General features: G+C 37.2%; 1 protein-coding gene and 1 long non-coding RNA gene across 9 annotated transcripts in view; one reads left to right on the top strand and one right to left on the bottom strand.

The window, feature by feature from the left end:
* Positions 1-24727, bottom strand: part of MEF2C (myocyte enhancer factor 2C) — a 151921-nt gene that overhangs the window by 22062 nt on the left and 105132 nt on the right. For 6 of the 7 annotated variants that reach the window (XM_036072345.2, XM_036072318.2, XM_078067072.1 and 3 more), the window contains 3 exons: positions 19969-20112; positions 11026-11212; positions 8711-8758 (listed from right to left, as the gene is read on the bottom strand). In XM_036072345.2, the coding sequence (XP_035928238.1) occupies positions 8711-8758; positions 11026-11212; positions 19969-20112 (379 nt within the window). Of the gene's footprint in view, positions 1-8710; positions 8759-11025; positions 11213-19771; positions 19910-19968; positions 20113-24727 lie in introns of all 7 variants that reach the window. The other variant, XM_078067076.1, reaches the window with a different exon arrangement.
* LOC118523108 (uncharacterized) overlaps positions 1-24727 on the top strand; it is a 95666-nt gene that overhangs the window by 44270 nt on the left and 26669 nt on the right. For both annotated transcript variants that reach the window (XR_013445720.1, XR_004910937.2), the window contains one exon: positions 23858-24017. This is a non-coding gene — a long non-coding RNA (uncharacterized LOC118523108). The remainder of the gene's footprint in view (positions 1-23857; positions 24018-24727) is intronic.

Genomic DNA, 24727 nt, shown 5'->3' with positions numbered 1-24727 from the left:
TGTGACTTGTCAGTAAGTGGGACAGTTTTGATTTGGATCCAAAACACAAGCTGCTTCTATTACTTTATTACAAAAGCCAGATGTTTCAGATTTAGAATGCATCCTTGTACTTCTCTGAATAAAAGCTCCATTTACAAATAAGGAAGAATTTGACAACCTGATGTTTTCAATGCACAAAGGCACTCAAAATATCATTCTACTTGGAGTACTGATTTACTGAAGGGATAGTTTTTAATTGCACCATAAAAATGATACTGAACCTTGCTATCTTAAAAAAAAATTCCACTTAACAATGAATGATAGATTTATGACTCACTTAATTGTTCACTTCTTGAGATTTTGGGGCTGTCTCTTTGCTAAAAATGAGGGGGTGTCTTCATTATTGACACAATCGCTCATTCTTTCAGTCATTTTTATAAACAAAAATATTGAGACAGTACAAATTAGAGAGAATGTGACGGAAGAGAAAGAATAATTACTTGTGGTTTTAACATTTACACAACTGCTGCAAACACATCAGAAGATGATAATGTTCAAAGTGAAATGTGTTGCACTGCACTGCATTGCACTCCTGTTCTGCCTCGGGTTTATTAATAGATCCTATTAATCCCCAGCCTTGAGGGTAGGGGCCGCAGCAGACATCTCTGTGAAGCCTACTTCACAGAGGTGCTCTACTCGCTTACTACACATTTAATAAATATTACTAGGAGTGCATTAAATTAAGCTTCATTTTTTGCTTAGGAAATCAAGAATATAGATAATTGTAATACTGACAATGTTGACATTTATTAACAAGCACTTACTCTAGTGAAGAAACTGTGCAACGTGCTGCCTTGTACCATTACCTCATTTAATTTTCACAACAATCCTATAAAATGGGAATTCAAAGACTTTCCAAGGGCAATAATGTCATCCCTAAAATAATTTATATGTCATGTATTTTCACTGGTTATTTATTTGTTTTTCCTGAATATCTGCCTCCGGAGTATCTCCCCAAATTACTGCTTGTGCAAAAATTTTGCGCCGCGATTTTCTAGATATTTCTGAGTTGCTTAGTATTAAACTAAAGGTTCATTTTTCATGATTGTCATGTAAATTAATGTATCATGTTTATGTAAATTGACCACAGATTTAGATTTGCTATTATTACTACATTAATAATAACCTATATTAATATAGCAGGCTGTTTCCCCCCCCCCCACTACAAATAGAGCATAATCAGCTCTTTACCATAACTGGAGGTTGTAGATGGAGGGTAAGGTCAAGAAATTGTGAAAGGGGGCACAGTGTTTAGTAAAACAGTTAACAAGTAAATATTAAATTCAGTTAAAGTGATTAAAATAGAAAATAATAAGTAAACCCGGTGAATACTAAAGCATCCTGTGGACACATCCATAGATTATAAATTGAAATTGTTTATCCAGGTTTTGGTACAATATAGTTTCCTTTAGTTTAAGATAAGCTAAAGGAATATATTTGATTTACTCTTTTAAATACGAGACTTTATCATGACTATAGTACTCTTCGAATTGAAATTTGAGTGAACACACCGTGTAAGTCCAGCTGTAAAATTTAAGTGATTGGCAAAACTTTGTCTAAAAACAGCAAATTATACTCTTGGCCAACAGCCTTGAAGCCCCAAAAAGTCCCTGGTAGGTAAAAAGTTGATTTCCAAAAGAGGGGCTTTTTTAACCACATCCCTTCTTCAGCATCTACTGTCTATTGATGCACAATTTCCTATCAGTAATGATTTTGAAAAGACCTTTTCTTTCTGTATTATCCCCAAATAAAATCTTATGGTGATGCCAAAAACAAGGAGAAGAGAAACAAATTGTGTATGAGGAAAAAGAACTGCTAAGAGAAAAAAAAAAACGCTGAGTAAAAATAATATTTTAGGAGGAAATATTAAACCGCTTGTATTAATATTAAAAACGACCAATGTTTTATCAGTCACACTCTCAAGTCAATGGGATATGAGCAAAGAGACAAATTTTCACATTGTTTTACTGAATATAATAGGAAGATGGGGATAAAAAAGATACAAATTGTGAGGTCAGAAATATACAAAGGGCTCTAAAATCTGCTAGAACACTCTCGAGGAGGCTGTTAATTTAAAGAAATAAGACAGAGGATCATAGGGGAAGGGAGGGAAAAATGAAACAAGATGAAACCAGAGAGGGAGACAAACCATAAGAGACTCTTAACCTCAGGAAACAAACTGAGGGTTGCTGGAGTGGAGGAGGGTGGGAGGGATGGGGTGGCTGGGTGATGGACACTGGGGAGGGTATGTGCTATGGTGAGCACTGTGAATTGTGTAAGATGAATCACAGACCTGTACCCCTGAAACAAATAATACATTATATGTTAATAAAAAAAAGAATTAAATTAAACTAAAGGGATCAAAAGCAGATTTTACGATATCCTGACCTAGCCTGTAATATTCTTCATTTATCCTCTCTTTGACCTACCTCTCCCACAGTTAAAACATCGGCCCCTAGGAAATGGCATCAAGGTATTTATAATTTTCCAGGTCTTGTGTATGGGAAGTGGACACTGATTTTTTTTTTTTTTTTTTTTTTTGCAACTGCTAAGTATCATATGTTGTAGATCATTCAATTAAGAGGACTAAGTATTTTTTTTTCCTTTAATAAATCTAGATAATAACCTTGGTTTGGGTTAAAAATATCACTGTTACTTAATTTCATAGATAATAATAAAGCAATGCTGATGGATCTCTATTCATGTTTTGGGTGAACTCCCAAGGTAAAACTGCAAATGAATTCAGAATTTTTATTTAGAATAATTCAAACTAACAGAATAATACTTTCAAAACAAGAATCCGACTATTAATTTAGATTTTTTTTCACATGCTGCTTAAGAGTATTTAAAAAAGCAATATAAAGTTGTATTTTATACTAATAAAAATAGTTTTCTTGTCTGAGAGCAACTAAATCGTATCCATCTCTCTTTCTTGAATGTTACATTGTCTGAATCTGTATATTGTTTGGTAACAAAAATGTAAACTTGTTAAAGCCAATCCTTTTAGACTGAATTTTTAACTACTTTCCTGATACTTTAAATCAGTGAGTAAGAACTGCAGAGAAGTCTTTTTGGCTGATAAGAAAGTCAGCCAAGAAACTTTTGATAAGTTCCTCAATAACAAATACTTGCAAAACAATGGTACTGATACAGAATAATTAAACACTGTATGACCTTTTCCTCTTCTCAGTTCTATTTTATAATATGCTAAAATTTTTTTCAGTACTAAATGAGTTATAAAAAAGTCATGTAAGTGAAGTTCTATGATTATAAAATCATAAAATGTTTCGTGTAAAGATATCTGTGTGTTATCCCCAACGCTGAGTACTGAGTTCAAAGGTTCAAAGTCACAGCCTCAGGTCGTGCTAGATGGAGTCCTTTCAGAGCCTGGAAGCTAGGACTCCTTCCTTACTCACCCCTCAGTGATTTATCCACAGCAGTACTCTGCCACCATCAAGTCTCCATGTATTTAGCTGATATAAATTAAGCATTCCAGAAGTGACAATGCTTGACAACCAAATGCATAAAATAGTAAACAATTAACAATCAAAATAAGGAAACAGCTGTTAGTTTCTTTTTAATAAAATTATATCTAATTTACAATAAATGCCAATTAAAATTATTAACCAATATACATAAATCTCCTTTCCCTTATTGTCAAATAGTTACATAGACTGTAAAATTCTCTTAAATTTTCAAAGTGATTCCTAAAGGGTTTTCCTTTCTTTCTCTCTCTATCCTTCCCTTTCTCTCTCTCTCTTTTGTCTCAATCATGAATCCTTGAGCATACTGGTACTTCGTACTCAATAAAAAGCAACTATGTTATCAAAGTGAAAACAAAGGGTACTAATAGGATAGTGAAAAATCCAACACAAGGCATTGCTATGCATGTACCACATCGACTGGTACATGCACAAGAGGCCCTGAGAAGGAGCCAACACAAGGCATGGCTCAGAGACTGGATGGGAAAGATGCTATATTTTATTATCAAGTTGAGCTGAAAAAGAGAATGCTTACCTTTTATTTCTATTAAATCTAATGATTACAAAAATTCACCTGAACTTAATCTTCAATCAACAATAACCACTAAGATTAGCATGTTAAAAGCTTTAATTGCACAGCTATGACAAAATGTAATTTAAAAGCAGGGACTTTTGATTTTGGCTGTTGAGAGGAAAGGACTAAGCATTGGATGAATAACTGTGAACTGAAACCTAGAAATGTCACCACTACTAATGTATTATAATAATTTGCTGTATATTTCCCTTATACCAAGAGTACAACCCCATCCTGTTACTTCTTTATTACCATTTGCTTTCATCTTTGAAATTGCTTCAATTTAAGTGATGAGAGGTTTATTATTTTAAGAGGTGATTTGTGATGGTCTGAGGTATCAACCCACATTTCATTTACTGCTGTGTATCAGTTCTTCAGGATTTCTATTAAGTATGTTAGGAAAGTTAGTAAAACTTTATTGGCCAATGGTGTTTAGTCATTTAATCAAATAATTCACTATTCTTTGTATAAGTATCAGAAGAATGTATTATTTTTGTGAATTACAGATCGACGGTTTATTTTTTCATACTAAAAATTACATTATTTCTTTGAAGTATTCTTTCTTTTTTCATATCAACATTATTAAAAATTTATGACTAGCAGATTAATTTTTCCTTTATTCAGCTAACAAACATTAGCTGAGTATCTGCCATGTACTATCTTTTATGTCTTGAGCTGGGAATACAACCTGAGTAAGAAAGACACAGTTTGCCCCTAGAGGGCTGAGTGCCCAGGGGAAAGATGTGTGCCCAGACACTACAATTACAATGCAATGAGGTAAGTGATGTGCGCGCAGGCTTCCATGCGAGAAAAAAGAAGAGATGCATAATTCCTTCTGGAAGAAAGGATTTCCTGAATGGCTATACTGAATTCTGAGGAATGACAAGGAGTGCTCAGGAGCAAGAAGAAGCTGAGGGAAAGGAACTAGGAATGCACACGTAAAGGCAAGTGGTCTCAACAGTTTGTAAAGCACAAAGTGGTTAAGAGCACGGGTTCTGGAGACAGACTGCCTGGGTTCCACCTTGGGCATTTATTTAACCTCTCTCTGTCCCAGTCTCCCCATCTATAAAAAGGGCATAGTAGGCATATCTACTTTAAAGAACCATCATGAGAATAAATGAGTTACTTTTGGTAAAGCACATAGTAAGGGCAACTTAAATGTTTGCTATTATTCGAGTGCAGGGTTCTTGCTGGCAGTGTCAGAAAGGAAGGTTTAAGACTGCAGAAGAGGGCTGGGCTAAAGATTAGAGGCTCCTGGTTAATTCTAAAAGAGATGCGAAGCCATGTCTGGATTTTGGGCACATGAAGCATGACCTACAATTAGTTTAAGCCTTTGGGAAAGGCTAATTAGTCATGGGGAGAGTGGAGGGGGTATGCAATGTGAAGCAGGGAGACAAATTCGGGGGCTCTGGAAACAGTCCTGGAGTGTTGCTAGGAGCCTGAACCAGGGCAGTGGGACAGGAACAGAGAGAAAGAAGTAGATTTAGGAAATACCTTGGAGGCAGAACTGGTAAGACTTGATGATTCACTGGATGATGGGATGAAGGAGAGGTATAGTTCAGGGGCTGGATGGGTAAGTTGTTATACTTTATCATCGAGCTGAGCTGAACAAGAGAATGCTTATCTCTTTGGTCACTTGGTATTTATAAGCACACGCTAATTGTTAAATTTACTTCCTTTCTGCATGGTGCTATCCCCTCCCCCCCTTTTTTTTACAAGTTGAGAGGATCTGATTTTGAAAAAAATACGAAGACTGAAAAGTATTTAATTATGTGCACTTAGCCTCAGAGTTTCTAGCTTTATCAGAGACCTTGAATTTCAATGACAATATTCAAAATTTGGAAGATATCTTTTGGCCATTTTGCCTTAGTCTTCTTTTCTGAAAACGCAGAGACATTCTGGCTGGCCTTGTTTCCCCTGGTGTTATGTGACTCTCTGACATCAGCATAGATATATTTCGCTTTGACACATGATACCAGCAGGTTTGAGATAGAAGGGCAAGACGGCTGGGCCTGTAGCAGGACAGGACAGAAAAGCTGGACTCTACTAACTGGCATCGGCAACAGGTGTTCTGTGGAACCCGAGTCAGGAAGGGCTTCCTCCTCTCTTTTTATTTATTTATTTATTTATTTATTTAAAGATGCTTCCTCCTCTCTTTTTATTTATTTATTTATTTATTTATTTATTTATTTATTTAAAGATTTTATTTATTTATTTGACACAGAGACACAGTGAGAGAGGGAGCACAAGCAGGGGGAGTGGGAGAGCGAGAAGCAGGCCTCCCGCCGAGCAGGGAGCCCGATGCGGGGCTCGATCCCAGGACCCTGGGATCATGACCTGAGCCGAAGGCAGACGCCTAATAACTGAGTCACCCAGGTGCCCCTTCCTCTCTTTTTAAAAAGTGGGGAGGTAACTCACAAATACATAGAAAACAGGAGAGTTGCTATGAGATACATTCATCCAGATAGAATGTTTACCATCATCAGGGTGGAACAACTGAGTGTCTTTCTTTTTGTTTCCTTCTATTTTTGAAGTAGAAGATTCTCACATCTGTGGTAGAGGTCTTGATGTAGGAAGATAAATTTGCTATGCCCGTAAGATTTTTTTTAGCTCCATGATGCTATGTGGCTTTTACACTTACAAGACTGAGTGTCTTCTCTGTCCCTGGAGGGCCATTAAACCTAGCAGGCTGTCAGAGAATTGACAATGACAGCATAACTGAACAACCAAACACTTCTTATTTTCAAGAGAGAATCCCAAAACATTCTAGCTATTAAGCAGAACCAAGAGTCTATTTCCATTAGGACTGAGTAACTCATCTCCCCCCATATGTTTTTTACTACATCTAATAACTTTTTCCCACCACTGTTGGCTGTTCCTATAAAAGCACTGAGATACTGGATAAAATATCATAACATCTAAACCATTTTTTAAAGTTATCTTTTTCTGGGTCTTTGTGACAACCCAGTTCTTAGTCCCTACCATTCTCTCTAACCAAGACTTGAATCCAAGCAACACTGGTCTGGCTTTGATCTGGTTTTGTAATTTTGAGGCTGCAAGCCTCAAAGTATGTTTTGAGGGAAAAAAATGAACACTTCGTTTCAATGCCCAGAAAAATAGTATATTGAGTTTACTCATTAATTTGACTCTACCTAATTTTTAAAAGGCAGATAAAATAGGAAGCTAGTACCATTGATTCTGCTTGTTAATTCACTGTGTAGTCCTAATACTTTTTCTTCATTACTCACTGAATTAGTGAAGAGCCAGTATCAGAAGGAGAAACATTACCCCCAAATGAATATATTTATAAAAATGTTTTTGTATGCTGATTTTCTTTATCTTCTTTCTTATAATTAGCAGGCTATTATATTTGACCTTGGCAAAATATTTTAATTAGGTTGTCCATGGATATTTCAATAAGCTTGAATTTTTTTTTGACATTTCAAACATAACCTTGTGTCATTCATGCCTGTCTGCTACTATTTTAAATGTATATCATGTTCCAGCTGCAGGAATTACCATGGTTACTTGTTATGCCAATAGTGAAGTGTGGTTTGCATTAAAAACTACTGTGCTGTCTTACCTCTGCACTGAAAATGACATCAATATCTCAATAATCACAATAATATGAATTAATATGGAACCCTGGAGAAGTGTGACTATAAGATGATTGGACATAGTGGAAGAAGTTCTTAAGAGCTAAAATATATTTAAATGGCTTTTGGGGGGTACACTATGTTCATATTCTCTAAGAGCTCGTTTTAATGCCAAAATTGGCTTTATTTTATTAACAATATTGTTGAGTGGTTATAATCTCGCTCCCCTTTTTATTTATTTTTTAATTTTAAAAAAATCTTTTGAAGATTTTTTCAGAATTTATTCATTTGAGAGAGAGAGAGAGCAAGTGAACAAGAGCAAGTGAGAGCAAGAACAAGGGGAGGGTCAGCGGGAGAGGGAGAAGCAAACTCCCCGTTGAGCAAGGCCCCCAGTGCGGGGTTCAATGCGGGGCTCGATCCCAGAATCTGAGAATCATGACCTGCACCGAAGGCAGACGCTTAACCGACTGAGCCACCCAGGCGCCCCTCCCTGCCTCCTTTTTACTTATTTATTTATTATTTTCCTATTTATTTATTTGTTTTTAATTTAAATTCAATTAATTAACACATAATGTGTTATTCGTTTCAGAGGTATGCTCCCTCCTTTTAAAAATGTATTTTCCTTTAGAAACGTACAGGACTTTGGTACTTCTTTGGGTGGAGAGAGAGTCCCATTTAATGTGAAATGATTACCAGAGAATTCAATTGGCAAGTCTTGCCAAAGGTACTTTTGTGTCCAGAGATGGTATCTAGGATTAAATTGGTTTGATCAGAGCCCTCACTTCTGATTACGTGGACTAGCTGAAGTTTGATTAAGAAAAGTTCTAGTTAACAGTCTTCTTCTAAGTTACCATCCATCCACTCCTGCTTCATAAAAATGCTTGAGAAGTTCTGGGGGCCATTTTCCCATGCATCTCACAGATCTCCCTACACTGTTCAAAGGACTTACTCCTGGCACATCGCCCAGTAAAGGAACCCTGAACAATGATACACGCTGTGGCCCAGAAGTCTCCACTCACCTGCACTGGTGCCTGCACCGGATGTGAGGTCTCCACCCATCAGACCACCTGTGGATTAAAGAGAAAGATCAGATGGAGGAAAGGCTACAGGTCCACAGAACAACACACTTTACCTTTAGGAGCCACAGTATTTTGGCTCTCCCAAGGTCCTAAATTTGTAAAATATTACCTAAGTTGGAAGGCTGACATTTGTTTTATTATGACATGCTGAGCTCAAACTTTAAACCTACATTCAATCACTGACATTTTGCAGAATCTTTCTTTCTAAGAAAGGTTACATTTAAAAAATCCAGTGTTTAAATGGTCTCTGAATTTTCATTTTTGGATGTTTTATAGAAAGTGAAAAAAAAAGGACTAAGGTTTGCTGTATGTTCAAATAACCATACGTTTGATGTTTAATTCTTTGTAAATATATTTTATATAATTAATTTTGTAAAATGCTAATTGTCCAGAACTTTGGTCATTTCATGAATCTACCCACAGTGAATGACCTCATTTACTACCTGAATTTTCCTTACTGACACAATAAAGTAGGTTTCATTGGCTACAAATTTAGAAAGGTATGCTTATTCACTGCTAACTTAAATTTGGCAATATTAAAATATGACAGCTGGGATGTTTCAATAAGATACTGAGTATATTAATTACTGTTAGCTTTTAAGGAATAAGATTTAGCCAAAAGAACAGAATATTAGCTGGATTCTTTTCTTTCTTTCTTTGTTTTGGAGAGGAAGGTGGGGGGCAGAGGGAGAAGGAGAGAGACAGTCTCAAGCAGGCTCCACACCCAGCATGGGGCCCGACGTGGCACCCTATCTCACAACCCTGAGATTGTGACCTGAGCTGAAATCAAGAGTCAGGTGCTTAACCAACTGAGCCACCCAGGTGCTCCTCAGCTGGATTATTTTCTAACTGATCCTAAGTGACAGTCTATAATTATTAGTTTGTTCTGGTTTTGGAATTTGAAGAAAATATTCATTATATTTTAAGAAATGTTTGTTATTTCCAATCAAATAATATTTTGGAAATAAAGTATGAAATTAAAAAAAATAAGCAAGCATGAATTTATCAAACAGGGAATTCAACTGCGTTTGAGTATGATCTGAAAAGAATAACATATGGTTATTGAAAATTCTTATGAAAAATTTCAATCATATTCAAAAGTAGAGAGAATGGCATAATGAAGTCCTTTATACACATCTCTCAGACTCAAGATTTATTATTTGGTTGATTTTGATTATATTTTCTATATAAAGTTTCTGTACTAAATAGTAATACATGTTTAAATTATAAGGCAGATATTGAAGTATTCTCAAGGAAAAATTCTTCCATGAATAAACTGCTTTTAACACAGTTATGTGTGCTTAAGACATATTAAAAATTTCCTATGGAGTGCTTTTTTAAAAAATAAAATGTAATATATAATGGTTTGCTATATGCAATTTAGAAATACAATTATTTTTGGTGCTTCTTTTGGAGATATAAAGGCATTGTTTGGTTATATTCAGTATACAGTTACTTAGTTCCAACTGGGAAGCTGGCAAACCAGGAGGAATTTCTTCCCTTCAAGATTCTTTAAATCCAGTGGGGAAATAGACACATATTCAATAAAGCACATCGTATTGTATTTTGCTTGATCCGAGTATGAAGAATGGTTGAACTTTTCCTGAGCAATAATTTCTTTTCTCTGGGACACCGTGCATTGCACAACAATAGGGATTTCTTAGAAATGTTGAGACAAATTTGTGGCAGGTATATATGTTCTTATGATGTACTTTTAATTTCATTTCTGACTAAGTTCTGTTTTTATTTCACACTTCTTAAGTTACACTATTTTATCATATTTCTTTTCTGCTTTAAGTCCTTTGTGGTATAAGTTTCCGTATAAACAAATAAAAAATGCCCAGAATAATAAATAGCTAGATGGCACAAATGCTATCAGAGGACACAGGGAAAGATTTCATGGAAGAGGTGATGTTTGGCTAAGAGGAAGAAGGAAAATGGCATTTTAGGCGGGAGGAGAACAGAAGCAAAAGAATGGAGACAGGATGTTTGACTTTCTGTTTGAGAAAGTATGTGGTTAAAATATAGCCACATGAGAGATTGGTGATAGTCTGAATAGATAAATAGCAGATTATGAAAGATTTCAAAAGACAGGCTGACGAGGTTGAAGACCTAAAAGGGGGTGGATATTAAGTAATGAGGGAACATAACAAATGGAAAACTGGAAAAGTCTACAGCTTGATGATAAAATACCCTTTTGGCCAACAGTGGCTCCTTCCAATGATTTCTAACACTGCATCTGTATGAGGACATACCTGTGTTACCTGCACTTGGAGGTCGATGTGTCACACCAGGAGACATACTGTTTCTCTGCAGAGAAGGGTGGGCCAGTGGCAAAAGGTTGGGGTTTCCCAGTGAGCTGACGGGGTTGCTGTACACCAAACTGTTGTGGCTGGACACTGGGATGGAGACTGGCATCTCAAAGTTGGGAGGGGGAACAGCCTGTGGGAGCAGAAAAAAAAAATATGGGTGAAAGGAAAGAAGAGAAACAGAAGCCCTCAAGTACAGATAAGACTTTACTTTTCCAAGAAAAGTTTCAAATTCCAAGCTGCTTGGTGTCTAGAAGACCATTAAGAAGAGCTCTCAAGATGCTCAGATCATAAATTGATTTCTTTAATGTGCTTAGAACTCTTTGCAACTATTAGAAAACGTTTCACTTTTGTTTAAAACAAAGCCCCATTTCATTAGACTCCATTGTCTTTGAATTCCATTCTATTAAGTAATAATTGTTCATTTGTGATGTCTGAATCTGGTACCAGAAATGACTGCAAGATCAAAGGTGCATGATTGTGATGACTTCACAGAAAAAAGGAGGATTAAAATGCAAACCAGAGTCTTCGGTTTAATTGCTTATTGAAGCATATTTATGCAGAAGTTTAATGATATAAAATCATCTCCAAGCATGTGAATAGCACATATACCTTAATTATTATTTTTAAACGTCTGTCTTTTGAGATTAACTCTAAAGATAATAGACATTTTAAGAGACAGAATTCAACAGAGCATGTATCATTCAATAGTTCATTTTTTAAAATGATAGTTCAGAATATATGTTACACTTTATATTTTGGGGATGCACAGACACTGACAAATGGCAAGACCTCTAACTCAAAGGAGAAAGCTGGCAAATATTGAGTGAAATGAAGTCGTGTGTATATCTAATTAGAGTAATCAGGTCCCAATTATTGATATTTTGGTATTATTTTAACAATTTAAGCAAAATCATGCTTATTTCTCTGCTTGCACTAACTAAATAATCATACCTACAACTTCCACCTTTTTAAAAAATGTTCAGCATAAATGAAAGTACTGCTTGAATATATTGCCAGAGGACTCATGGTGTCAGAGCATACTGCATTCTTACTATAAAATGAGTACGTGTGCGTTTGTGTGTGTGTGTGTGTGTGTGTGTGTGTAACTATCTAATATATCTATTGGAGACAGGGTTTATATAGAACATTCCTTCAGGATTCTCAGATAAGTCACTGTGTAAGTTTAAATGCCTATGTGCCTGTGACTCAAAGGTTTTTATTTTTATTTATATCGTTTTTCCCAGTAATCTTAACATCATCTTTCCTTTCCTGGTTGATTGGCTGGCCTGCATCAGATGTCATGCTCTGCAAAAGCTGTTTATCCTGGTGGTGAGTTCAATACTACTCTCTGTTTAGGCTTATGCTCTCTTATTCTTTATTTTTCCTGTTTTCTTTTCTTCCATGATCTGGACATGTTGATATTGACAGAAGCAAATGTTTCATAACTCTTTTACATGTCTTTTACAGGGAAATGAAAATGTTGAAGTGCTTTATTAAAACAGTCATTCTTTATTAAGACTTTATCTATTTTAAGCAGAGTAACAAACAATAATTTTGGATAAACATCATGATACAATGAAATATCAATGTTGGATAAGACATCTAGGAATGAATTTCCAGAGGCTCAAATTTTCAGAGCCTTTTAAACAACAAAAAGTATTAGTGTATGCTGTGAAATAAATGTCTGTAGAATGAATGAAATATTGCACTCCTGTAGTAAAAGGCCAAATAAGAATTACTTAGAATACCTAAGAAAACAAAAGTAAGCAACTGTGGTAGGTCTTCTCTATTTGCCTCTCCAGATCCACTCTCCACCCTCTTTACTGCTCTGGGCCCAGGAGGCTGAATCTCCAGACTGCATCCACCAGGCTCCCCCTGCCCTCTGGCTTCAGCTGGGCCAGTGGAGGCACCAGCAGAAGCACAGAGAGTAGGAGAGAAGTCAGGGTGTTTTGCTACCGTAGCATCCTCCCTGCGGAGCCACAGGTTGGCAGGGGCTGCGTTCCGCTAGCGGTCACGCCTCTTTTGGGGTCATGTCTTCTATAGACTTAGATCTTGCCGTGCTCTGGTATCTTTTCTGTCCTCTTGCTCCTTCAGGCCTAGTTATGGTAACAGCTTCCAGGTTGCAAGCCTTAATACACTTCACCATTCCTTTGGGTTTCACTGAACTCTACCTATCTTCAAACAGTCCTTTTACTAAACTCCCTTCAATGACTGTGTTTCCCCCCAGAGCCATAATAGTGACTCTCTAGATCTAGAATAGTGGTACTCTACAGGGGCGGACTCCCTCCCTAGGGAGCACTTTGGAAATCTGTGGAACAATTTTGGGGTGTCACAATAACTGGGGGGTGTGGCTGGTATTTTCTGGGTAGGTAGGCAGGTATGCTGTAAACCCTGTCATATGTGGGACAGTTCAACACAACAAAAATCATCTCATCCCATTCAACTTTCAAAAGCCCCCACTGGACATTTATATGTGTGAAAAAACCCATTTACAATGATGTGAGTCAGAACTAACTTTGTTCTACAAACACAAGGTATTTTTATACATTGAAACACAGATTTTGTTATATACTGAAATTTCCAGAAATGCAATTACTGTGTGCATTGAGGGAACATTCTACTTTCTTATGTAAGGAACTTCATCAAAAATTTTTCACCATCTTGGAAAATCATGTCACCAATGGCAATTCTGCTTTTTAATTTGGGTTGTAAATATAGCATACTGTTTTCTCTTAACTCATTCCATTAGAAAGTGTTCCTCTACCCCTTCACTGAAAATCCTCTTGTCATAGTCATTATTAACCTTCAGGTTGCTAAATCCAATGGAAACTCCTCAGTCTTCAACTTCGACATGGCTGTCACTCCTTCTTGATAAACTTTCTTCCCTTTCAAAACTCTGGACTTTCCCCCCTACCTTGATGGTTGCTCCTTCTCAGCTTTTGTTGCCAGTTCTTTCTTTTCTCCCTGATCTCTGAATTTAAGAGTAGCATGGTTCTTTATCTGCGGTTCAGATCTCTCTCCTTATTCAGCCTTGCATATCCAGCAACAACCTCAATATTTCTACGTGAATGTCTAATAGACATCTCAAAATCAACTCCAATCTACCTCTACTCATACTTTTCTTCATCTCCAGCTGATGATAATGCTTTCAATGGCACAGAATAAAATCCTTGGGAGTCCCCCTTGAATCTTCACTTTCTCCCACACCTGACATTGAGTCCCCAGAAATCCTATTGGTTTAACTTCCAAATATAACCACTCTCCAAACACCTCTCATTTTAATGGCTACCATTCTGGTTCCAGCACCATCACCTCCTGCCTTGATCACTGTTGTCACCTCCTAAGAGTTGCCTGCTTCTATCCTTGCCCTCCTTCTTTTTATTTTCAATCTAGCGATCGAATTGATCCTTTAAAAGCACAAATCAGATGATGACACCCTGTGAGAAGCTCCCACCTTACTCAGAAAAAAGCCCAACTTCTTCCAGTGTTCCATAAGACCCCATAAATTCCAGCTTTCACCAGGCTTCATGATCTGATTTCCTATTGTCCTCTTCCCTCACACCCTCATGTCCATGGCTAACTCTAGCACTTCCTTCAATTTTCTGCTCAAAATCTGGCCTTCTCAAGGAAGGCCACCCTGACTACCTTATTTAATTGTACAGCTTGCCTTACCCCCCATCTCTCTCCTGATCCCTTTCTCCTGCTTTTCTTTCCTTTGTAACATCACTTATGATGTTGGCCAAATAATGTTCCCTTTCATCAAGCTGCTAGAGCTCTTCTGTTGTAAGGGAATGCAGTGCCTAGTCTACATTTTATTATATGAATTGAATATTTTTCATCAAAGGAGAATTTTTAGGAAGACACTATACTAATATGAAAATACAAGCTTACAATTTACTGTATATTATTTACTGGGCAGGCACCATACTACATAATTCACACACATTATGTGATCCAACCCTTTCAACATCCCTTCACTATGGATATAATCCTTTCCTTTTTAAATCGGTAAGATTAAGTGGCCCAAGGTCATCTAACTAGTAAGTGACTGAGCCTGTTGCTTTTTCCATTAAATCGTTGTGTAACACAGTATAAGTTTTTGGATAGAAATAAAATACTGCAGTCAGAAATCATACTGTGAAGTGAGTATGGGCTTCACGTTAGCAGCTTATTATTTGTGAACCATGAAAATAATGAACTAAAAGGGTTCTCATGACATGTGGCTGAGCATCCATGTTAGAGTGAGTGAGCTCTGTGCTCATAACTGCCAGGGTGTGACTGAGGTCTCAGGAATAAAATAAACCTACAAGACTCCTCTCTTCCGTATTTACTCGGGTTTGGTATTTTAAAGCTATCTTTTAGCTACAAATATTTTAATCTGTATTCACTCTTACTACTTATAAATGTTTAACTATGATTGGGTACTTAAGGATCTGCTATAAAACTACTTCTCCCCTTGAATATTCTACAGAGTGTTGATTGTGTCTCAGTAGAGAGCAAAGCCCATTTCCTCTGACTACATGGACATCCAAAATAAGAAAAATTATCAATAATTTTTTCATAAAATCCGAACCACCCTAATAACTGGTTCAGTGAAAATCTCTCTGCTCCTCTCTTCCTCTGACCGTCATCCCAAAGAATTATTCAGTTTCCAGCCTTCTGGACTGTAAACAATTTGATAAGTATCAAATTCTCTTGTGATTGGTTAAACAGCAGTCAGATACAACTCTGATACTGAAGCATATTTCAAAAAATCACAATTTATAAAATATGCTAACATCTTTTTGCATTCTATCTTTTGCTTTGTTTCTTTATATGTATTAGGAACTGGCTAAATAGTTTTAAAGTCGAATTATAAGCTTAAAAATGACCACACTGAAGAGATAGCTCAGAGACTCAGAAAGAGCAACAGCCTTTATATCAGAAATCTCAGTTGCAGTCCAGTTGTGTAATAAATTGCCATTTAACCAGGCAAGTCATTTAATCTCCCTTGACCTGATCTGAGACATGAATGCAAACATAAAGAGACCAGTAACTAGCTCTAAACATTTTAGGGAATGCAGAGGCTACAAAAATGTATAAATGTTTATAGGAATTTGGCATTACTTATTTTCTTCTTGATCTTTCAAAATTAGGGAACTTAAAAGCATCTCTTTAAAAAATTTTTGTCTAAAAATTGGAAGCCAGAAAGTAGTTAAAAGCTCCCAACTTGCATATATCTCAGGGCTGGGCTCCAAATTTTAGAACACTCAAGACAGGTAGGAAGAGGGAATTTCAGGTGATTAAATAAAATGTTGTAGGCAGGACTACTATGTAATTTGCAGGGCCTAGGCCAAAATGAAAATATGGGGCCCCCTCTTGAAAAATTATGAAGAATTTCAAGATGGCAATGGCAAAGCCTACAAGAGCAGGGCCCTGTGTAATTGCACAGGTCAGCCCTGCTTTAAGATACACAGGCATGAGAGCTAAAAAGCTTTTTAGTGTCTATCCCTGAACAAAATGATCATGGTTACTGAAGTGAGTCATCATGGTCAGAAAGGTATCTGAACTCTTACCCAAAATCCACTATTTTCCCCGAACTTACCACAAGGAAAAGTCCAATAAAAAGTTAAATAAAATATTTTTAATAAAATATTTTTAGTTAATAGGCCCTCTTTTATTTAATGTGAATGACTGAACTGAATCCTCTTTTTGGGCCACTAATGATATTCCCTTTCGATCAACCATTACCAGGCTGCTGAGAACTGACAGAGGGGGAAAAAGAAATCACAAAACTCCACCTGCTGATATCCACATTCCCTCAAGGTTGCCTGACAACTCTGGCCTGTACTCGCTCTTTTCCATCTCATTCCCGATTTCTTCCAATGTCTTACAACTTCATCATTCTTGGTCCGCTCTCCAGCACCTACTCCCTCACTATTTATAGAAGCTAGGTTCAATATAGCACACAGAAATCACTAGGTGGTCACATACTTAACTTCACTCTACCCATCTACCACCTTAACTAGGTCACGGGTCTACCTACAACTCTGTCCTGTTCCAGGCCCCAACCTCCTTCCCTTCCTTGAGTAGCCCACCACTGTAGCCCCACTGCACCAATGCCTTTGATCTTTTCTTTCGTGCAAGCATTTGTCCTCTGCAGATAAATAATCTCCAGAGCTTTTCCTTTTAACTCTTTCCTTGATCCTAGTTACAGCAGTATTTCTCTCTTCACAGTCTGTTATTTGAAGAAAACACATGCTATTTCCACTTCCTCCCTTCCCGTTCACTTTCAACCAATCTTGCAACCACGTCTCCTTCCTTCAGCCCATTTCCTAATTCCCGGTTCCTCAAATGGAACTGTTTTTTTCTTGCTGTAATGCCCAGCATGAACCGTGGCAAACCCCATATGAGGAAATGCTGGTCAACAAGATTCCAAATCATCCATGAATTATTTCATGTAATTGAGGAATATGGGCATAAATTATATTGTAACAGGTGATTGCAATATTAAATTTTCTATTTTAAAAGGGAAACTCTTCAAACTGGGTCTCTGAAATAGAAAAACAGTCTTGTAATGTTTTTAAAGAGGTGGAGACACTCTCTACATACAAAGGGCAGAGTGTCCTTGCCCTGCTTTAAATGTTTTAGCAGCTGTGGAAACTTTCAACAAAATTTACTTCCAGCAACTGAAAGCGATGTGCGAAAACTGGGCTTTTCATCGTGGAGACTGAAGCACTTACTAAAGAGATGAAGACTCAGAGGCACAGCTAGAAGCTGTGTAGTCCTTCTCACAGCCCGGCCTATAAACTCTCATGTGGTTTTCATCCCCCGCCACACACCACTGCACCTCTTAAGAAATCATGTATCCTGATTTTGAACTCTTTACAGGACAGGATGAAATACTGTGAGGGACTCCAGGTATGCATCACACCTCCTTCTCCTAAAGCATGGGAAAAACGATCCAGTGTGCAAATATGGGCATTCTCCCAGAGCCTCGACGGGGGGTAGGGTGGGTGGGTGGGGGAGGTTAAAGCTTCACACATTTAGGATCACGGCCATGGAGAGTGATCTGCAGTATTACATATACTGCCCTTTCTTAACTGTGCAGGGGATTCCTCCCGTCTGAGACACCTACAATCTTATTTTCACAAACCTTTATGCCCAGCAGCTCTAAACCAGTGTATCGTATAGCAAGTGAAACTCAGCCCGTAAGAATTAAAAATTGGCCCAAAGGAGGGGTTTCTTTCCTTCTTCTGGGCAAGATAAAATCTCAATGGGCATTTTATCATTTAAGAATTCCGGATATAACAAGTATGCATCGCTGCATCTGATAGGAAATATTTTATTTTTGATAAAGTGCCACTGTGGATGTGTTGTAGGTAGTACTTGGTTTTATGAAACCTTTAAGAATTTAAGCTACTTAGCTTTTTTCATGATACCGTGTATTAATAATTCTGATTCAACAAAAGCTCTACTTGCTGACATTATTTCATTTAACAAAAGAAGGAGACATATTTATGAGGATAGAAAGTTTAATATTCATACATTTTATAAATGAATTTAAAGTGTTCAGTTTAATTCAACACAGGTTGGTTGTGCACTTACTACGTGTAAGGCATTAATTTATCCTGTGAGTGCAGATGTGGACTCGGCCTAGAGCACTTGTCCCCAAATATCTGCACTTGTAATTGCTGAGGCATATTTTCACTGCAGAGTCTCTCCCAATCCTCAGGTTGAGGGTGTTTTGCTAACTTACGAAAAATGTTCTTTTCTGAGAAAGGAATTAATTACCTCCTGAAGAGCTGGTACACAATGAGGGTTTCAGACTCTAACATTAGTTATTCAGAAAGCACGTGAACCTCTGAGTTGCATCACTTGATGTCACAAAATTAGTATCACTTGACTGATGACAGAGTATAATAAAAGGTATGTACTTTTCCCCTCTCTATGTGGGCAAACAAAATAATACATGCAAAGTTATTTCTCTTAAATATCTGGCAAGGCATATGATTGATTGTTAGACATCTTTTGACTTGGTTAAGACAAAATTTAGCCAAATGTTAAAGCATGGAAAATGTTGGTGTAGGCAAAGCGAATATTCTGATAAAGCTTTAAAATCACCCCAGCACACAAACATGTTGAAGTCTTACCATTAGGTTTTCATGCAGTCTGTTTCCCTGCAGCGAGCATTAGCTTTAACCCTTCAGTGCTGTTGCTGAATGTCATGTTTAGGGAAAGGGGCTGAAGCTTTATTCAGAAACAAGCTTCTCTTTGGGTGAGGATCGGCAGTTTACGTGAGAGAACTGCGGATCTATTCGTGTATCCCGTCTCAGGACAGATACGTGTATGTTTTATAGTAAATCCTCAAGCTTGTTCAGAAGGAGATTCCAGCATTTTACGAGTGCATTGTGATTCGTGTGAACTGTGTGTTTAAAAGATTGGGTAAATTCAGGGTGTGTCGCATAGATCTTTCTCTTCCGCCTGTATACCTTCTGCCTCTGAATGAATGAACTTGATGGCAACTCTTAGATTACATAAGTTCAGCATCCCTTCGGGTTGGCTTTATAAATGCACTGTCCGTGGGATGAGATGGCTATTTTATCGGTTTGACTTTCCAGTGCTTCTTAGAGAAAGTCATCACTGAAAGGGTTAAGGTATGTTACTGCAGCAGTCACCAGCAGACCAGCCATCTACCTTTGGTACTTACAGGAATTTTATGACTCTTGATCATATTATCAAATTCTTCATTAATTTTTTTGTATTTTTCTTCAGTGCGTGGGGTGAGTGCATAAGAGGAGTCGGGATCGGGGCTTTCACAGCCTTTGTTTTCTTTCTTGTTCAAGGCCTGCCAGGTTCAGAGAAATATCAAGAGTAAAAAAAATGAAGGGTGTTCCGAGTACTTACACACAATCTTTGCCTGCTGATCATTAGATCAATATCTTCGTTAATTTTCCTGTACTTGTCCTCAGACTCAGGGCTGTGACCTACTGAATCGTCTGCATCGGGATCTGGGCTGTCACAGCCATTAAGGCCCTTCTTTCTCAACGTCTGAAATACATAATTTGGAAAGTTCAAACCTAGACAGAGGCTGTAAGAGACATTCAGGGGTGTTAGAGAAGTTCGAGCTGTCTAATACGTCAGGTTGTTATTACATATGCTTTTTTACATTAGGGTAAAGAAACCATAGAGAGAACCCGTGAGTGATTTCAATAGCGTACCCATTACTAGTTACAAAAAAAAATAAAAGGGCAATATTCCCTTTACAACTAAATTCAGTCAGTGAACAAAGACTGGTACAAGGGCTGAAATTTCATTGTACGGAATTCATACGTGCTTCAAATATCTAGTGACAGATACTTACAGAAGAATACAAGTAAGGTGGCAAATTGCAACACCATCTTCCCACAGAAAAATTAGAAGTCAGGGCATTACACAATGATTTCAGAATTTGCGATCGTGACAAAAGCAGAAATGTTGGAAACGGATCTCTAGTTTGAGTTTAACCTAATGGTTAGTGCTCTTGGTGTCCTGCCATCCCTTTGGATGTGCGCATGACAGCAAAAGGCCGTAAGAGAACCCAGCTAATATTCTCACGAAGCACCCGGTAAGAATGTCCAAACACTGTGATCATAAGGGAGAATCACCTTTGTCTAGTCTGGTTAGGCGTCTATATTTGTGAAAATCTGTATTGAGATTGATAGATACTGAGAAGCTATTTGCCTAAACATAGGCTGAAAGAAAAGTCAAAACGGCTGAGCTTAACTTTCCGTAAGCTGAGCAAGGAAACCAGAGGACACTGAAAATAGGTAACAGTCGATAACTACCAAACTAGGAAAAGTTCCTCCTGGTTCCAGCTGAGTAGGACCACCCTGAGACTGTCTGCTGACACATGAAAGTGAAAAGTCAGTGCCTTCTCCTGAACCTCCTGTCTCCCTAATGTAGGTCTGGTCCAGTCACAGCTGTCACAGAAGGATAAATACGGACATAACAGTATAACAGGAAAAGTATGAGTCAGGAGTCCTGAGTTTTACTTTCCCTCTTTTTTTTTTTCCCCTTTTAACTGATGGTTGTCAAGTTAATTGTACCCCATCTGATTTACAGAGATAATGTTATGTTTTTAGAGATCATAAAATTTCTGATTAATCACACAGCTTGCCATGTCAATTATTAATAGACTAGCAACATTCCTGATTTTTCTTGGTACTACCAACACCGTTTATAAAGAGCTGGGTACCTAAGTGTCTCTCATTAATGGAAAGTTCAGCAGAGCTCATCTTTATTAAAGACAGAATTCACATACAAATAAAGCAGAAGCTGCGACATCAAGCTAAGGAATTCAAAGCTGAGATAACACTCCATCTTTAATTCATGCAATTGGGGAAAATAAATAAAACAACATGAGTTAAAAAGGGGGTGTCAGTCTTAACAATTTAAACTCTTTGGCTCTTATCAATGTGTAACAAATATAACATTTAAAATTAGTTTCTGAGGCATGGGAGATTTTTCACTTAAAGTCAAATTAAGAGAGTTACCATTTCTAATACATCTACGATACACTGCAGCTCTGTAAATATTTATTAATGTTATAGTGGTAATAATATAACAAATAAACATATGGTTACAGCTTATTATGTGGTATAATGTTTGAATATTAAAATGAATATTTTGACACAAGATGATAATATATACATTTACAATCTTGGGGAATTTATAATCGGTGGGGCCACCTGTCCCCCTACCATGGATCTATGCCATCATTTTTATCCAGAATAAGTAACCCTGGTTGGGGGGGAGTTCTTAAAATAATACTACAAATAATGTTACAATACGTTACAATAATAGTTTTATTCACTAACTTAATTTTCTGTCTTAGGCTGTTTTGTTAGCATTATCTCAACTACAAGAGTATTCTTCCGGGTGATAACTATTTGCTGTATTATGATCTGTTTCTGCTTTGATCTCCACATATCCTTGAGCTTTTGAGAATAATTTCTGAGTGTCTTGCATCATAATCCACATATATTTCATGAAAATTCACTTATGTAGAGAAAGATGTCAGATCAAGAAAATATTATCTGATGATTTTCAAAATTCACTTGCCTATATTTCTATGAGGCATGATAGGAATATTATTACATAAACCCTTAATTTAAAGTCTTATCTTATATAACATTAATTTATAGTCTTATCTAGAAAGTAGATTTTTCAGCGTGTACTCAAATCTTTTAGCCAATAAATCATATTGTAAAAATTATAGTTGTTTTGATGTGCAGATTTTTGACAACAGAACGCAAGGGCTAGGGGAGGCCTATCAACTGTCATTGCAATCCATCTGGCACATACATGTGTGCTAAATATTCTTATGAAGCTTTCAAGGGTAGATACTGTGTTTGGTTTATAAAAATTCAAACATCAATTACAGTTTGTTGAAAGATCTCCACAAATGTTAACTCATTATCTCTCACAAGTCCTCCACGAAGATTTTAGGGAAACCTTATGCCAGGTCTCAAACCAGCTACGCAAGCATGATGGTCCACACCTCTGGCCTCCTGCCGGGGGGAAGCATGGGGCCACCTTCCCCTGCCCAGGCTTTCCCACACTTGTAAGGTGAGGGATGTGGAATAGATCGCTCTCACTCACATGCAACTGCAACAGTAGAGTGAACGCTGAAATAAATTAAGATAGAAAAATTTAAAAATTGGGCTGTGGGACAGCTTTAAGTATGAAAATATGGTTAAAATATTGGTATTTCTAAAGGTCAGATTTTAGAGTGGGAATGTTTATTAGTCAATAAAGCAATTATCAGTTTTTTGATTAAAAAATCATTAGATCAAGAGCTCATTTTTGTACCTAAAGAATTATATAAACTGTTAAGCAAACAAAGCAAGTGGCATGAAGTCACAAAGGAAACAGCAGTGAGGGGGGCGGGAAACAGTGGCTCATTTTCTCCTTATAAATTCTTCTTGTTTCTGACTACATTATCTTTCAATGAATATCACCAGTATTTAAGTAATGAAATATCTCTAACACTGAAAGATATAGTACAGTCTTATTTCAAGTTGAACTGTATTGTTTAAAAAAGGGGGCATTTGAGATATACAAATACAAAACCCAAGGACAAATTAATAGTGAGTTCCAAATTCCCATAATCACGTAACTAGAACATTGAAAAAATTGTTCAAAAATATTATCCTCAGCTGAGAGCTTGTAGAACACGTTTCTGCCAAGAACAGATGATTGTGGTAGAATTATAAGGCTCTGAAGATGGATGTGATGGCATAAACTTAAATACTATCATGTGAATGTGGAACTCTTATCTTTATTATATTAAAAATCTACAGCTGTTTAAGGATGACAAAAGAATTACTGTTAGATCGGCCAAGCCTGTCTTTATCGTAGCGATAAATAGTTGGTATAAACTAAAGGGACTGTTAAAACTGGATAAATAGGGGCGCCTGGGTGGCTCAGTCATTAAGCGTCTGTCTTCAGCTCAGGTCATGATCTCAGGGTCCTGGGATCGAGCCCCGCGTCGGGCTCCTTGCTCAGCGGGAAGCCTGCTTCTCCCTCTCCCACTCCCCCTGCTTGTGTTCCCTCTCTCGCTGTGTCTCTGTCAAATAAATAAATAAAAAATCTTTAAAAAAAAACAACTGGATAAATAAGCATTATCCCTTCAGGCCTTTTTCTAGAAAAAAAAAATCAAAATCTCTGCCTCTGGCCTTTGAAAGCTTCTCTGATCTTTTACAAATGTTATTGGTCAGGTAATGCAGGCGCTCAAATCATTATTTTTTTACAGGGGCTAGAAGTCCGGGCTGCATATATTGTGTCTCTCAGCTGACTATGTTGTGAAAAGACTGATTCTACCTGTCAAGATGAGGCAAGAGATCTACTGAAACCAGCTTCTCCTGCTACGTATCTAAAGAAACTCTTCCCTCAGAGAACTCTGTAAATCTTGAGTGCGTCTGTATACTGAATTCAACTTTCCATGTGACAGTGACACTTTTAGGGTAGATCAATTGACGGCAGAGGCTTCTGGGATGTTTTCACAAGGCAGCGATTGTCATGCAGGGAGCTGAGAACAGCCGTTTCTTAGAGAAGTAATTAGATTGACAGAAGGTGACATACTAACAATAAATGGGAAAGGGAGTCCAGACAGGTAATCCAAAAACCACGTGGAATCTCCCCTCCCAGACATGTGGACATATGGACCCTGCATTATTACATTTGTTCATCAGGAAAACTTGAAATACATATAAACTGACGATGATAGGTGACAGGTGCTTCAAAAATTCTAATGAAATAGATGTAGGGAACAGATTCTATTTCGTTACTGAAAGGAATATAAATGAAAAAGAATGCCACATGGAGCTCTCATTTCTCGTCTTAGGTATTATGTTATCATCTACAAAATTCCTTCTGTATAAAATGGTTAAAACTTAATTACTTCTTTTTAGTAAAAAAGAAATAACTAAATCATTGGCCTTTTTCAATTAAATGAAGCTATATATTTTATGTTACTGCTATTTACATAAAATTAAGCTTTTTTTTAGAGAGCCACCATCACAGATTAAAGCTTCCAACCATTCAACTTCTTTCCATTTTGGCAATCTTAGTCCTCAAGAATATCTATTTTCGGGGTGCCTGGGTGACTCATATGGTTAAGCAT

Source organism: Halichoerus grypus, chromosome 2 (genome assembly GCF_964656455.1).
Source record: "Halichoerus grypus chromosome 2, mHalGry1.hap1.1, whole genome shotgun sequence".
NCBI classification, from domain to species: domain Eukaryota; kingdom Metazoa; phylum Chordata; class Mammalia; order Carnivora; family Phocidae; genus Halichoerus; species Halichoerus grypus.
The sequence above is the reverse complement of the archived record's forward strand: the minus strand, read 5'-3'. Positions and strand labels throughout refer to the sequence as shown.